Source organism: Nicotiana attenuata, unplaced genomic scaffold (genome assembly GCF_001879085.1).
Source record: "Nicotiana attenuata strain UT unplaced genomic scaffold, NIATTr2, whole genome shotgun sequence".
Lineage (NCBI taxonomy): Eukaryota > Viridiplantae > Streptophyta > Magnoliopsida > Solanales > Solanaceae > Nicotiana > Nicotiana attenuata.
The window spans coordinates 94,434-110,768 of NW_017672869.1; the positions used below are offsets into that span (position 1 = coordinate 94,434).

At 38.8% G+C, this 16,335-nt stretch overlaps 1 protein-coding gene across 5 annotated transcripts; it reads right to left on the minus strand.

The window, feature by feature from the left end:
* Positions 1-7,403: 7,403 nt before the first annotated feature.
* On the minus strand, positions 7,404-11,879 carry LOC109214773 (flocculation protein FLO11-like). Of its 5 annotated transcripts, none has more exons than XR_002066239.1 (7): positions 11,805-11,879; positions 10,349-10,419; positions 8,718-9,387; positions 8,468-8,594; positions 8,125-8,403; positions 7,928-8,042; positions 7,404-7,849 (listed from the first exon to the last, which is right to left on the minus strand). XR_002066239.1 is itself a non-coding variant. In XM_019378722.1 (4 exons), the coding sequence occupies exons 2-4, from the start codon at positions 9,383-9,385 to the stop codon at positions 8,242-8,244; spliced, it is 957 nt and encodes a 318-aa protein (XP_019234267.1). In that variant the 5' UTR covers positions 9,386-9,387; positions 10,349-11,879; the 3' UTR covers positions 8,124-8,241. The 5 variants fall into 5 exon arrangements, 1 of the variants encoding a protein (XP_019234267.1); XR_002066236.1 differs by having other exon boundaries at positions 10,349-11,565; XR_002066238.1 differs by having other exon boundaries at positions 11,501-11,879.
* Positions 11,880-16,335: the final 4,456 nt, after the last annotated feature.

The window sequence follows — 16,335 nt, forward strand, 5'->3', positions numbered from 1 at the left end:
TTGTTGCGTCATTTCGTTTGGGGCTGTTGCTAAGCGCTGGGATCTTTTTATTCTTTGTATATATTTAAATAGGATATTTAGGTTTTAGAAGGTCATTAAGGTAATTTAACTTTTCAATTAAAGGGTTCCTACTTTTAATATAGTATAGATTTTATTTTATTATTTTACCCCTAGTTTTTGAAAACATGTATTGTTCAAAAATTTAAGAATAAGAAAAGTAAGAAAATAAAGTTTATATTTTGGCATTTATTTCACTTTCATTATTTTCGTTCAAAATAAGAAAAATGTGCTGGTAACGATTGAAGGTCCTTGATACTGCTTAGGCAAATGGTCTGATTTTGATGGCTTTATTTGACGAGCATTTCTATGGCAGATTAAAACATTTGTATCTACATGTTACTTAAAACTGCTAACTAGTATTTTGCAATACACTGTTTGTTGGATTCTTCTTCGAATAAGTAGCTGTATAGGGTAAAATATGCAATGCTACGTGACCGCTCAAAAGAGGGACACGTGGAACCTAAAATGGGGGATAACCAGAACCGAAGGTAATTGTCCCATCTGTCATCGGAGAGAGTAACGCTCATAAGGATGTAATAAATACTATTCGTCCGGTAACATTCAATGGAGAATATTCCACAGCACCTGTTATAAGGAATTTAGCATTTATGTTCACCGTTACATCTTCATCAATGACCTTCATAATTGACATAAAAGAAGGGCACGATCCTAGGACCTCCTTCCCTAGGCGTATCTATAAATAGTAAGGTCAGTTATCACTGTAAGGAAGAGGAATTTTCTAGAAAACTGACGCTACACTCTATCCAAAGCTTAATACAATTCTATCTTCTTGCTTTTTGATTTCATTGTTGTTGTACCCGAAAGCCCAGCTCCCGGAACCATTGTTTCTGCTATTTTGTCTCCATCTCAAGGCTAAGTATTGGATATTTCTCCAATCATCTTATTATTTCAGGATCAAATTAATTCACTTATATAGAAACCACGTATAAATTCAACTGTATCATTTTACGGGTAAATAGCTTGGCGCCCAGCGTGGGGCCTAGACAGTCGTGCAACTAAATTGGTCCTTGCCTTTTTTACTAACGTGTTTTGATTATTTTGTCTTAGAAAAAATCATAAGAAATGGCAGATAACAGTGTTAACAACACGCACAATCCCGAGATTCGAGGGGATCAGCCTCATTTCGAGGACTCAATCAGTGACACCCACGACGAGGGGAATGACGTCATACCAATGCATGACATGCAATATCCTCGGCGTGTTCGGGAGACAACTCCCGATGATGCTGAGGAGGAACATGTCGTTGACGCGGTAAGGGTCTTTTAAAGAAACATGCGATCATCCTAGGTCACCTCACGCGACAGGATAAGGTTATGAGGGAGTAGAAACATGCGTTGTCGAAGGCTTCAAATAATGCGAATAGACGAGAGCCGGTTCCTCCCGGCGCTCCTGCGAATCAAACAACGCAAAGAGTTGACAGCAACACCCCAAGGGGCAAAGTTGGCTCCGCTGGGGCTGATGCGAGAAGATCTGGTCCCAATAATGAAAATGATCCCTTCAAAATGAACTCTTACAGTTCATGAGGGAAGTGAACGCCCGCATGGACCAAATCCCGGGCACACCACCGGTGCTGAAAGGACAGGACTCAAAGAAATATACTCAGTTACCATACAAACCAAGTGCAGCACCATAACTAATCCCAAAGCAATTTAAAATGCCCGATGTGCCAAAGTACGATGGAACTTCAGACCCTCAGGAGCATATTACCACCTATACAATGACGGTGAAGGCAAATGATTTAGCTCATCACGAAATTGATCTGTTTTGCTGAAGAAATTTGTAGAGAATCTCACGAGGGGAGCCTTGACGTGGTATTCATTGCTACCCGAGCATTCCATAGACTTCTTTGAAATGCTCACAAACTCTTTCATCAAGGCTCATGCCGGGGCCATAAAAGTACAGGCCCTAAAGGCCGACATATTCAGGATTGCGCAAGGAGAATCCGAGTTGCTATGAGAGTTCGTTACCCGATTCCAAAAGGAGAGAAGTTTCTCCCGACTGTCCCGGATAAATGGGTGGCTAAAGCATTCACCAAGGAACTGAATCCGAGAAGTTCAGATGCTTCCGGGAAACTGAAGGAAAGCCTGCTTGAGTTTCAAGCAATGACTTGGGCGGATATACACAACCGGTATGAGTCAAAAATAAGGACTGAAGATGATTAGGTTGGTTTTTCGTCGTCGGCGAAGGTACGGGAGAAGAATAAAGAAAAATCAAAAGATGACTTCGACACGGGTAGAAGTCCAGTTTCTGCTCTACGAACAGACAGAAGGCCATATCAGAGATTTCCGATCAACGGATAGATTCACTAACAGAAGGTTTGATCGCGGTCGGAACAATAGATCATTGCAGGATAAGGTATCGTCAGGTACGCGGGATCCTTCCTACCCAAGGCTGTCAGAATACAATTTCAATGTTAGCATAGTAGAATTGGTATCAACTATGAGAAACATCAAAGAAGCACAGTTTCCGAAACCGATGAGATCCGATCCTAGACAGAGGGATCCCAACTTGTGGTGTGAGTACCACGGGATGAATGGCCATCGGACTGGGACTGCCGACATCTCCGAGAAGAACTGGAAACACTGTTAAAGAATGGTCATCTTAGAGAATTCTTAGGTGACCGAGCTAAAAACAATTACGGGCATATCAACGCGGAAATCCTCGAAAATAGGAGAAGATCACCCATGCCGGACGATCATCATGATCTTCGGGGGGAATGAAATCAACGAAGTCACCTTCTCGGTAGCAAAGATGAAAGTATCAATAACCCATAGCAAGAGGCTCCGGGAAGTCGCAGAAGACGATATTATTTTCACGGAGGAGGACGCAGACGGATTGCTGCTACCACACAACGACGCACTGGTAATTTGTTTAAATGTGCTAGATTTTAAAATTAGATGTATTATAGTGGATCTAGAAAGTTCGGCTAATATCAGTATTAGAGTAAGTTAAACTCACCGGAAGCATCATTCCGGCCACAAAACTTCTCGCAGAATTCAACCTCGCGAGCGTTACAACCCAAGGAGAGATGTTGTTTCCCACAAATTCTGAAGAGGTAATGAAAACAACTCTTTTCGAAGTGGTAGACGGTGATATATGATATAATATTATTCTGGGAAGACCATGGTTACCCGAGATGAAGGCAGTACCATCAATATATCGTCAATTGCTGAAGTTTCCAACAACCGAAGGAGTTAAATAGGTAAGGGGTGACCAACTGGCAGCAAGGTAGATGAACGCAATTTTGGTCTCAGTAGCAAAGAAAAGGGACACGCGGCATAGCAACTACATGAACCGGCGCCTTCTCCCGAACTAGATGAAGCTAGCTCGGGGGCAGGAATGTCGGAATATTGTCGGGTGCCGAGGTATTTCTAGGTTCTAGGGGAGACAGATGCAACGAAATCCATAGCGGAAGAGCTTGAGCAAGTTGCATTGTTCGAAGAATTCCTAGAAAGGAAATCCCACTTGGGGACAGGACTACTTCCCGAACTCAGGTATGGTTTTATTGAATTTCTCAAATCTAATGCCGATTATTTTGCATGGTCGCATGCGGATATGACAGGTATCCCGACAGAGGTAACAGTACACAAGTTAAGTATGGACCTCAACATACTTCCGGTAAGACAAAAGAAATGCCCTATTGCGAAAGTCGGGAATAAATTTGTCAAAGAGGAGGTAACTCTCTTACTTAATATCGGGTCAATCCGAGAGGTAAAGTATCCTAACTGGCTAGCTAATATAGTCGTAGTTCCTATGAAGAACAACAAATTTCGCAAGTGTGTAGATTATAAGGAATTGAATAAGGCGTGCCTTAAAGAATCGTTCCCACTGCCAAACATCGATCAAATGATCGACGCAACGGTCGGGCACGAGCTAATAAGTTTCCTTGATGTGTATTCCAGGTACAACCAAATTAAGATCAACCAGGATGATCAGGAAAAAACTTCATTTATAATAAATTTTGGCACATATTGCTCTAATGTGTTGCCTTTCGGGTTGAAGAATGCCGGAGCCACGTATCTACGGCTCGTGAACAAGATTTTTGAAAAACAAATAGGAAAAACTATGGAAGTTTATATGGACGATATGCTCGTTAAGTATTTGAATGCAAGTGATCACCTTAAGCATCTGCAAGAAACTTTTGATATCCTAAGGAAGCATAACATAAAGCTTAACCCCGAAAAATGTGCGTTCAGGGTCAGCTCCGGCAAGTTCCTAGGATTTTTGGTATCGCAAAGGGGGATTGAGGTAAACCCCGACAAGATCAAAGTCATCGAAGATATCTCGGACCAACTGTCGAACGTGAAGGAAGTCCAAAGGCTCACGGGGAGATTGGCAGCCTTGAGCAGTTTCATTTCACAGTCATCAGAAAAATGTCACCGTTTCTTCGCACTACTCAAAAAGAAAAACAACTTCGAATGGACCTCGGAGTGCTAGCAGGCTTTGAGAGATTTAAAAAGGTACTTGTCAAGCCCCCCACTACTTTCTAAACCAAAGGAAGGTGAAACACTATTAGTTTACCTCGCGGTCTCGGGAGTCGCGGTAAGAGTAGTTTTAGTCCGTGAGGACGAAGGTACGCAATCTCCCATTTATTATGTTAGTAAAATTTCAACGGGAGCAGAAACTCGCTACCCACATTTGGAGAAATTGGCCTTAACTCTGGTAGTCGCCGCTCGAAAGCTAATTCCCTACTTCTAATGTCACCTAATAGCCGTGGTGACCACTTTCCCTTTGGGGAACATCCTTCACTTTCCCTTCTAATGGGCCGTCGAAATGAGTGAGTTCGATATAGAATATAAACCAAGGACTGCAATTAAGTCACAAGTCTTGGCTGACTTTGTGGCCGATTCAGTATGGGATTGCTGCCTCTGGTAATCAAAGAGGCAGTAATGGTGTCGGAATCGACATCAGGGGTTTGGACCTTACTTATGAATGGAGCTTCCAACGTAAAAGGGCCTAGGCTTGGTATAGTATTAATCACGCCTTCGGGGGAAACCCTAAGGCAAGCCATTAGAACGGGCCCTTTAACGAACAATGAAGCAGAGTATGAAGCTTTGATTGCAGGGCTCGAAATGGCCCGGGAACTTGACTCTGAGGTCATCGAAATCAAATGCGACTCAAAGCCGGTGGTAAATCAAGTCTACGGGGTCTTCAAAACCAAAGAGGAGCGCATGCAACATGGTAAAGGTCCAGGCTCTATTGACGTGATTTCGGGAGTGGTCGATTACTCATATTTCGAGGGAAGGTAATGCAGAAGCAGACGCATTGTCTAACCTCAGATCATCAACGGAAATAAAGGTATCGAAGTCCGGGACGGTAGTACAACCGATGAACTCAGTCCTGGATACAGATGGTTACCATGAGGTAAATGCGACTAGTTTGGTCTGGGACTAGAGGAACAAAATCATCGATTATCTCGAGCACGAGAAGCTACCCGAAGACCCCAAATCATCATGGGCGCTGAGCGCTAGAGTAGCACGATATAGATTCAAGAGAGGCCAATTGTATAGAGAATCTTTCCAAGGCCCGTCGGCCCGACGCTTAGGGGCATCCGAAGCTAACTATGTCATGCGAGAAGTCCACGAAGGCATATTTGGCAACCATTCGGGCACAGATTCCTTAGTTCTGAAGTTGATAAGGGCAGGATATTATTGGCCTCGCATGGAACAAGATGCCAAAGACTTCATACGAAAATGCGGTAAGTGCCAACGTTACGCACTACTGGTGCATCAACCGGCAGACCCATTACATTTGGTTCTGTCCCCGTGGCCGTTCATGAAGTGGGGGATGGACATCGTGAGACCGCTACCGCCGGCTCCCGGAAAGGTAAGATTCTTTTTAGTTTTGACTGACTATCTTTCTAAGTGGTTAGAAGCAGGTCCTTATCAGAAGATCGACGAGCGCGAAGTGGTGGATTTCTTGTGGGAAAATATAATTTGCAGGTTCGAAATACCAAAAGAGATAGCATGTCATAATGGGCCATAATTTATTGGTTCAAAAGTCACAAAGTTCCTCGAAGATTTAAAAATAAAGAGGATCACATCTTCACCCTATCATCCGAGCGCAAACGGTCAAGCGTAGTCAACGAACAAAGTGAATATACAAGAACTCAAGAAAAGATTGAAAGCGGCTAAAGGTCATTGGCCCGAGGAGTTACTCGGAGTTTTATGGGCATACCGAACAACGGCCAAATCGAGCACAGGAGAAACTCCTTTTTCCCTTGTGTACGGTGTAGAAGCTTTAATCACGATGGAAGTAGGGGAACCCACCTCGAGATATTTCACAGCAGATGAAGGAATCAAACAACGAAGCAATGATAGTCAACTTGGAGCTACTCGATGAGCGCAGGGACTTGGCGCATGTAAGAATGGCAACCCAAAAGCAGAGAAAGGAGCGGTATTATAATCGAAGAGCAAACCTCCGTTATATCAAAGAAAGAGACTTGGTCCTAAGGAAAGTAACACAAAATACCCGGGAGCATAACGCAGGGAAACTAGGTCCAATATGGGAAGGCCCCTATCGGATTTCAGCTATCACCAGGAAAGGTTCTGTCACGACCCAAAATCGAACCATGGTCGTGATCACTACTAGAAAATGGCATATTTTCGACGGCTAAAACGGTCGGAATTCGGTCGGAAATCACGTATTTTCCGACTACTTTCCGACCGAATTTGGTCGGTCGGAAAAAAGTTGGTCGGAAAACGATTTCCGACCGAATCTGTCGGTGATTTCCGACTAAAGTGGTCGCAAATGTCGAAATGGTCAGACTACCAAATAATTCAGTTCCCCGACTAAAGTGGTCGGAATTTACCGACTGAATCGGTCGTAATAATACAAGAAAATACATAATTAAAAATTAAATTTTATTTATTTTTCTGACGGAATCCGTCGAAAACTGTTGAATATTAATTTTTTTTTTTAAATTTCCGACCAAATCTGTGGGAAATTAATAATTAAAAATTAAATTTTATTTAATTTCCGACGGAATCCGTCGAAAATATCTGAATATTAATTTTTTTTTAAGAAAATTTCCGACCGAATCAGTTGAAAATCTGACAATTTATTATAAATCTGGGGAGCTTTCCGACCGTTTTAGTCGGAATTTTGTACAAAACTGGGCAGAATTCTGCCCAATTTCGAGCTACACCACCTGTCAAACTATCACAGACAAAAAAATACCAACCAACAATCTAAACCAACAATAGATTAACACTATCTAAATTAACAATACATTAACAATTTCTAAACCAACAATGTCAACCATTAACACAACTTAAACCAACAATACCAACATTTAAACTTAACAACTTTGGGCATAAAAACATCCAAATAGCAGCCCATATTCAAGTTTAAAAGCAATACATAAAGTTGTCTCTCACAATCAAGTTTACCAATCAACCAAAACATCACAACTAAACTACTACACATCAGATTCAGTTTGTTCATCCTCATCATCAGATAAATCAAACCCATGTTTACGCATGAATTTCTGCATCTTAACAAATGTTCCGTTTTGGGAGTCCAATTGTTGCTTCAATCCACGAATTTTGTTTCTCACATCTTCCATCTGTTCTTGATTTTGAGGAGAAGAATTGTCTAAGAGTGGGTTTGGATGACCTGTAGGTCGATGTACTCCTAGTCCGTAGACTCTACCTTTGTTTGCTCCGCCCGCTGCCTCTGTCCACAATGAAGCCATATCATCAGGTGTTGGTTGAGTTGAAGGAGGCTGAGTTTATTGCCATTCTTCCAACCTTTTATGATAATCTTCCTGAAATGAAAAACATAACTATTATGTAAACAAACTAATATTAATAAACTATAAATAATTATGAAGTTAGAATTTTACATGTGTCTGACACACGCGTCTCCACCCAGTGTTATCTTGTACCATCCTTTTTCTTTTTCTTATGCAACTCCTCGAAGACATCAACGTAAGTCACATCTCGCCCTCTTTCCTTTTCCTTCATAAGAAAAAGTATGAGTTAGACTTTACAAACGTAAAATTCTATATGTAAAACTAAGAAATTTTTTATAAATAATTACCATTCTTAGTTTATGGGCCTCAAAAGTAATCGAACCTCCTATGTGCAACAAGCCACCTTTTTTAGAGGCACGGTTTGCCTTTGCTTGTTCACTCTTTGCCTTCCATTCTGGGGTATTTCATTTCTCAAGAAGTTTATCCCAAACATCTTTTCTTAACCAATCCGGCATTTTACCGGAATTCCGAGAAGCGCACATAGTATCTTTAATCCTTATACCAACTTTCTTCTCAAAAATACTATTTATTGCATTTTGATGCTGAGGATTCCATGTACACCTTGTCTGCAATATAAAAAGTAACATTAGATGAAGATGATAATTATTAATAAATATAATTAATTTTTACCCTAAATTGATTCCACATTTGCTCTCTGATGCTGTACGGTATCTTTTTCCAAGAAGTCCACGGCTCATGATAAAATGGCTTCATAGAATCTGTAACCATATGTGTAGCTTGAAAGGATGGCAAAAACCTGTATTAAAATTAACATATATATAATTAATAAATATCTTTTAATTGCAAATAAATACTCCTTAATGTTAATATATCTAAATGTACATTCAAAACATAAAAATTTGTATAAGAACCTTCTTACCCATTCTTGTGGGGGACGATTATCAATCGATTATAACTATCAAATTGTACATCCCCTCCAAGATTCTGCCTGCGTCTACGAGATGGTGCAGAAGCAGCACCAGATGTAGCTGGGCGAGAGCCTCCAATATCCAACCTAGATATGCTGTGAATGGATGATGATGATGGATTGGAAGATGATGGAGCAACAAAAGACGCACCATCATGCTGACTACCATGAAAGCTCGGGGGTGCAGCAGCTGGTGAGCCAGTATGCTGACTACCATGAAAGCTCGGGGGTGCAGCAGCTGGTGAGCCAATATGCTGACTATCATGAAAGCCCGGGGGTGCAGCAGCTGGTGAGTCAGTATGTTGACAACCATAAAAGACCGAGGGTGCAACAACTGGTGAGCCACCATGTTGACTACCATGAAAGCCCGGTGAAGATAATGGTATAGAAGGTGTGGGTACAAAGTTAAAAACGGTGTTACTTTGACTGCCTTTAGCAGGCATAGAATAATACTGAACTGAATTATTAGATGGAGGGGGGATAGTGAATATGGTAGATGGCAATGAAGTCGACTGAGGAGGATGAGGAAGAGGATGACTCATATTTGGCATAGTTGAGGAAGTTGGAACAAGTTGTTTTTTCTTCTTAGATTTCATTTTTCCCTTCCCCTTAGATGCCATATCTGTAATATAATCATAATAAAATACAAAACAAAAAATACAACAAGTGACAGTAAATATAAATAATTAAACGACTAAAGAAATAAATAAACAACCTAACAATCACGTGATTAACACATATAATTATAAGGATATACTGATATAGTCTACTTGTAAATAAATCTCAATTGCTATGCAGCAGAAGTAGAGATGCCTAAGGAACTGTCTTAAATAGTGACATTCTTATTCAACTACGTACTTATTGTGATCTAAAATCTAATAGCATAAAACTTAATCTCTGAGTAGAATAAATTTACCAAGTAGGTATTACTTGTCAACTAAATATTCAGAAAAATAGTCCAAATCAATTGATCTATAACTTTATTGGATCTAAAGTTTCCAGTGAACTTGGCTTCAATTGATATAACTACAAAAAAGTTCTGTTACCACTGACTTGAGCATAGTTTACTGTTGTTACCACTGAAGCAGAAAAGTTCTACTGTTTCAAATAAGAAACTTAAGTATTCTGCAAAAAGCATAATAATTTGTGAGAACTTTTTTTCTAAAACCACAGTAAATCTAAAGACACAATCTGGTACATCTATTGTCTTCTACTGTTGAATCTTCTTTTTCTGCCTTGAACTTATTTCTAGATTGAATTTTCAAGCTGAATTGGCAACAGTCAACAGACCAGTCGCGCCTGTTTACTAAAATGCTTTTTAGAGATATAGCATCAGCAAAATGGGAAGGATTTCCTCCAGCCGCTTAACCAAGTAAAAGAATAGTAATTTCTGGTTATTCTTTGTTCTGCGGAATTTGAGTGATCATATAAAAGGAAAACTGAAGATCTAACACAATTTATGGAATTTAAAAAATACATTACTCATATTGACAAAACTAGGACAAAGAGCAAGATGACAATCACCAACTTAGCATTCCTAAAAATGTAAGAGACCAACTAAAATTAAGTACTGGAACTGCTACCCTTGAATTGGTGGACGTGGGAATCAACTTGCTTAAAATCCACGACCTGTTGTTGACTAAGCAATACTTACCTGTAAGTACAAATGTAGAAAATTTTACAGTTAGTCAGAAATTAATTACTCATACACTACTTCATCAAGTAAGAATATCAAAGAAAACGGGATAAACTTGAATACCAGTTACACAGCAACAAAATTAGTAACCAAACAGAACTTTTATTGGTACAAAGAATAAAAAATTTCACACTCTCATATCCTAAAATCTTGAACTCTTGCACTCAGCAGAAAAACCTTGAGGAAACCTCTTAGAATCAGCACAATAGTTATAAACCATGTGTCTGCTTTGTACCCATCTTAGCCTATTTCTTCCCTTACCATCAAGTTCATGAGTTTGCCATGGCTTAGCATTGTATGCTGAATTGCTTGATTTACATGACGAGGTACCAGATAACACTGCACAACCATGTCAAGTATGGGCTTTTTGTTGGTCATTAAAATGCCATGAAGTGCACGACTAAGATAAGCCCCAAGCATAACAGTAATTTCAAATTGTAGCTCATATTTATCCCACATGCTGACATACTTATGAATTAACTGTACTGTCAGGGAATCATATACACATATGACTGAGACATTGGAAGAGGAAGAAAGGAACATGCATTAGTGAGTTTCTCTGAAGCAAAATAAGGTTGCAGGTATTTCTGTAAAAGCTCTTCTGAAAGAGATCCTTATGAAGAACAACAATTGAAAGGCCTAGACTGGATTTCAAGAAGAGTGAAGTTAACTTATCCACCTAACCAAGATAAAAAGATCTGCATATTACAAAGTACCTGACACTCCCCTGAAAAGATTTCAGTTTCAGCCCATCACATAACATGTCATATAATCAGCAAGCTTTACAATCATACTTCAAAGAATAAACAAGAGCAAAGAAAGAAAAATGGTATTCATGTACTGTCTGGAGCCCCACAAGAAATGGACAAATGAAATATTGAAGCATAACTATACTGAAGTGTTATAGTAAATCGGTTCCCATAAAGCTTCCCAAGCAGAAGCCCTTCTTTAACATGGCTGTAACATAAATGGAAGTAATATTTTAATGAGAGAGAGAGGGATTGTCATAAGACCATAGACACCAAGGCATTGATCTCACCAAAAGTCACCAACTTTGATTCCAATCAATCTTTCATTGAGAGCTGCTACTCTACTTGCTCGTTGCTTGAAAACAGTAACATATATTGTGAAAATTGTGAGAGCTTAGTGATAGAAAAAGATAACACTAAATATGTATCCCCACATAGAAAAAGAAAAAAGTTGTCGTCGTGTGAAATAGAAAGAATGGGGGAATGAGGAGGTGAATATAGATATTACTTGTCCAAGCACCACCAAGTTTTAAATCAAACTACACCATCAATATCTAATTAAAATGAATTATTTGTGACAGAAAATGTAAGTACCTGTAAGCTAAAGAAGCATGGACTGTGGAAACCAAACGGTTGCAAAAATCGAAATAACAAATCTGAAGTAGCAATTATTTTTCCACAATGCCAAGGGAAACTAGAAGAGGAAAGTAGGTGTGCAACAATTAAAATTGCATTAATGTTTTCCAAAGTGCCAGAGATAGGGTAGTTGGGAAAGTTAACCAAGTAGTTGGAGTTCATTATATCACAAAGGTTTCATGATTTTTCAGTGTAATGCCCCCCTTATTTCTACATTATTTATCTTGTGCATGCTTTTTCTCTGTGTTTGCAACATGAAATGCAAACCTTCACTTCTATATCTGCAAACCAAATCATAACAGTAGTGAAATTGTACCATGGAATTTTCTTAATTAGGTTTACAGGCTTTTGGTTGGTTATCTAATTGATGGATTCATAAACAGGAGCTAGTGATATTTACTAAAAAATGCAGAAAAAAATAAAAGATAAATCAGATTTTTTTTTCAACTTGAAGATAAATAAGATCAATTCTTTCATAAATGGAAAAAAGGAAAAATAAAAGAAGCAAATCTTCAAAAGTTTATACGAAGCTAGAAACTCAATCAAAATATTTGACATCTCATACAAAAAAAATCTTAGAAATAAAGATAAGGGTATTTATGTAACAAAATACGTTATACTAAAGGATAGTACTTGACCTAAATTTAGAACAATCAGTCGGTAGGTTGGTGAAAAGTAGTCAACCTCGTTTTACTAAACATTTCCGACCAAATCGGTCGCTATTTTTTATTTATTTATTTCTTTTTTTTAATTGTTTCCGACCGAATTGGTCGCTAAAAATGGTGCGGAACTTTCCCCCAAAATTTACGACGGACATAGACGCAATATTAGTCGTAAGTATTATTAAAAATTGAAAAATATATTTTTATGAATATTCCGACCGATTCCGTCGGAAATTCCCGACTACTATTTTTGGTCGCAAATTTCGGTCGGAAATTAGCCGTTTTTAGTAGTGGATGGCGCCTATCGTATTACAAGGCAAGCCTATTTCCCAAAATATTACTACTAATTAATTTTAAGGATTTAATAAAACAATACCAACATTTAAATTTCTCATAAACTAAATCAACTCTACATATAATTAATATAAAAATACGGAAGCTAGCCCCAAACATCGAGGTGTCACTAAGTCATGAGCGTCTAGAACTATGAACTAAGATATATAAACTGTCTAATTGCCCAAAAGAAGAAATAACAAAAGGAGTAACAAGGCCCTTCGCTAGCAGCTACCTGCAGTCTCCAAAGATAGTCGGCCTGAACTCAACGATCGCCGCGCTCTAACTCACCTGGATCTGCACATTAAGTGCAAGGTGTAGTATGAGTACAACCGACTCAGTAGTAACAGAAATAACTAAGGAACTGAGCAGCAGTGACGAGCTAAGCAAAAAAGTCCAATTATTTATTTTCACAATTTACAATAATCATTAATAAACAGGTAAATTCCATAAAACAAACAAACGGCACAAAGAAATTAACAGGTAAATGCAGCAACAGCAAAAGTAAATACAACCTCACAGCAATGTCACTCCATCACTCATCACTCGCACTCAGCACTCAACACTCAATACACTCAACACTCTGCGCTCACTGGGGGTGTGTACAGATTCCGGAGGGGCTCCCAAAGCCCAAGCGCTAAGCACGGACAACTCACGTGCCATCATACTAATACCTGGATCCGCACGGTCAACTCACGTGCTACGCGGACAACTCACGCGCTATGGTATCAATACCTGGACCCACACTGTCAACTCACGTGCTATGTAGACAACTCACGCAATATGGTATTAATATCCTCACAACCAGGCCCTCGGCCTCACTTAATTATGTACCTCACTAGCTTTACCATTATCAACAAATAAGGGAACACATCCCACATCAAGTATCACAATATATTAGCAAATAATAGAGACTGAGGTAAACATGTACAATAATTTCTATGACTGAGTACAAATAATGTGAGCATTAATAAAGCCTAAACATGATCTCTAACATGAGGGCAAACAAGTTCAACAACAAGTAAAAACATAACCACAGATAATAGCCATTAAGCCTCACAGCCTCACGGAACGGGCCAAGTCTCAATCCCTCGTGGTGCACACCCACTCGCCCGTCACCTAGCGTGGGTATCACCACCAAACGATCACATGATATCAATTTCTCCGAGTTTATACCCTCAAAGCCAGAGTTAAAACTGTCACTTACCTTAACAGCGTAAAATCCTTCTCCGGGATGCCCTCGTCTCTGGACTCAGTCTCCAAAAGCTCCGAATCTAACCATAATCAGATTAGTACCATCAACATGGGCTCAAGAATCGAATTCCAATAGAAAAAATACATAAATAGGCCAAAAATCCAAAATCGGCCAAAACTCGGCCCGCGGGCCCACGTCTCGAAACCAGTCAACAATAGCAGAATAATAAACCTCGTCCTCTCCCGAGTCTAACCATATAAAATTTATCAAAATAGGACTCCGTTTGGTCCCTCAAATCCTCACTTAAAACTCTCCAAATCTTAAACCCTAACTCCCTCAATTTCACTTTGAAATCATCAATCAAATCCCAAAAACGAAGATGGATTCACGAAATATAACCAAAACTGAGTATAGAACACTCACCCCAACCCATATGGTGAAAATCGCCTCCAAAATCTCCCAAATCCAAGCTTCCCAACTCAAAATATGACCGAATGAACAAACCCTAGTTTTATATATTTTTCTGCCAGTTATTCTGCCTCGTTTCTCGTGCCAAACGATCCCAAAACTCGCTTTTTATGCCTCCAATGGATTCCTTGTGAAATTCTAGTCAAGTTAGGCTTTTGATCACTCAATTTGACCTTATAATGAAGGAGATATGTAGGTTTTAATATTTGCAAATTGTTCAGATTTTTAAATACGCCGTCAGTGGCAATTTCGTAATTAATCTGAGATCCTCATACAACCTAATTCTTAGTAAAATGACCATAAAATCCTCATACGATGTCCAAATTCGACGATTCTTTTTGCTACGGGTCTGTAATTATGATACGAATCTAATGCTTCAATCAAAAATGAAATCGGAGCTCATTTGTTCAATATGATATCATTTATGCTTGAAGAAACGGCGTCAAAACATAAGAAAAACGAGCGCAACACAACCCAAACCTATCTGAAACTCGCCCGAGGCCCTCGGGACCTCAACCAATAATTCCAATAATTCATATATCACTACCCGAACTTAGTCGAACCTCCGGAACACCCAAAACAACACCAAAACACCAAATCAACCTCGAATTCAAGTATAAGAACTTCTAAACTTCCAACTTTCGCCAATTCAAGCCTAATTCTACCACGGACCTCCAACTTACATTTCGGACACACTCCCAAGGCTAAAATCACCCAACGAAGCTAACCGAATCATAAAAATCCAAATCTAAATTCGATTACTCATAGTCAACTTCCGATTGACTTTTCTAACTTAGCTTTCTAACTAAGAGACTAAGTGATCATTTAACTCCAGAACTACTCTAAACCCAAACCTACCAACTCGATACAACTCAACACAGCTGAACAACACATAAATAAGCATAGATGGGGGAAATGGGGCTATAACTCTCAGAACGACGGGCCGGGTCGTTACAGGTTCGCATGAATTGGAGAATCAAAATGGAGCCCAACAATTGGAACGTGGTGCACCTCAAAAGATTTACTACTGATGAACATCACCCTAACTAAAAGTATGTGCTGCACTCTTTTTCCCTTCGTCCAGTTTTTGTTCCATTTGAGTTTTTCTGGCAAGGTTTTTAACGAGGCATCAACGGAAAGCATACTACGTGTTGACATCCAATTTTGTCCGTCCTTTATTCCAAATTATTTACTTGAGCTTCTAATATCGCTAATAGTGTAAGAATATTTAATTTGATATTTTAATACGATTTAGACTTATAATTATCGCTCAAATGGTTTTATTCAAAATTAATCAATCAGCGATATTTTCTTTACAAATAACTCTCTTTTGTATTGCATTAATCCTACGTTTATTTATAGAATATTTGCTCAAGATATTTATATATTATTTGCGTGGCATTGTATAATGGTTGTATACTAAAAATAAATTTTGGCATTTTAATCATTCCGCTTAAGCATTAGAACACTATTTGATATAAATATTCATTGCTAGACACGTCAACCATTTTAATTGTCTACTTAATATTATTGTTGCTAATTATTATTATTATTATTGTTATTATTATTATTGTTATTATTATTATTATTATTATTATTATTATTATTATTATTATTATTATTATTTTGGTCTAAATTAGAAGCCTAAAGAAATATTAGAAAGAAAGGAATTTAAAGACCATGTCAAGCCCAATTTTGGTTAAAATATCATGGTGTAGCCAGTTTTCACACTGGTCAATGAAAAATAGCCAGCGTTTATCAAGTCAATGAAAAATAGCCACTATTTTGCTGCAACAGGGACCGGTCCAGTATAATATACGGGAGTTCTGGT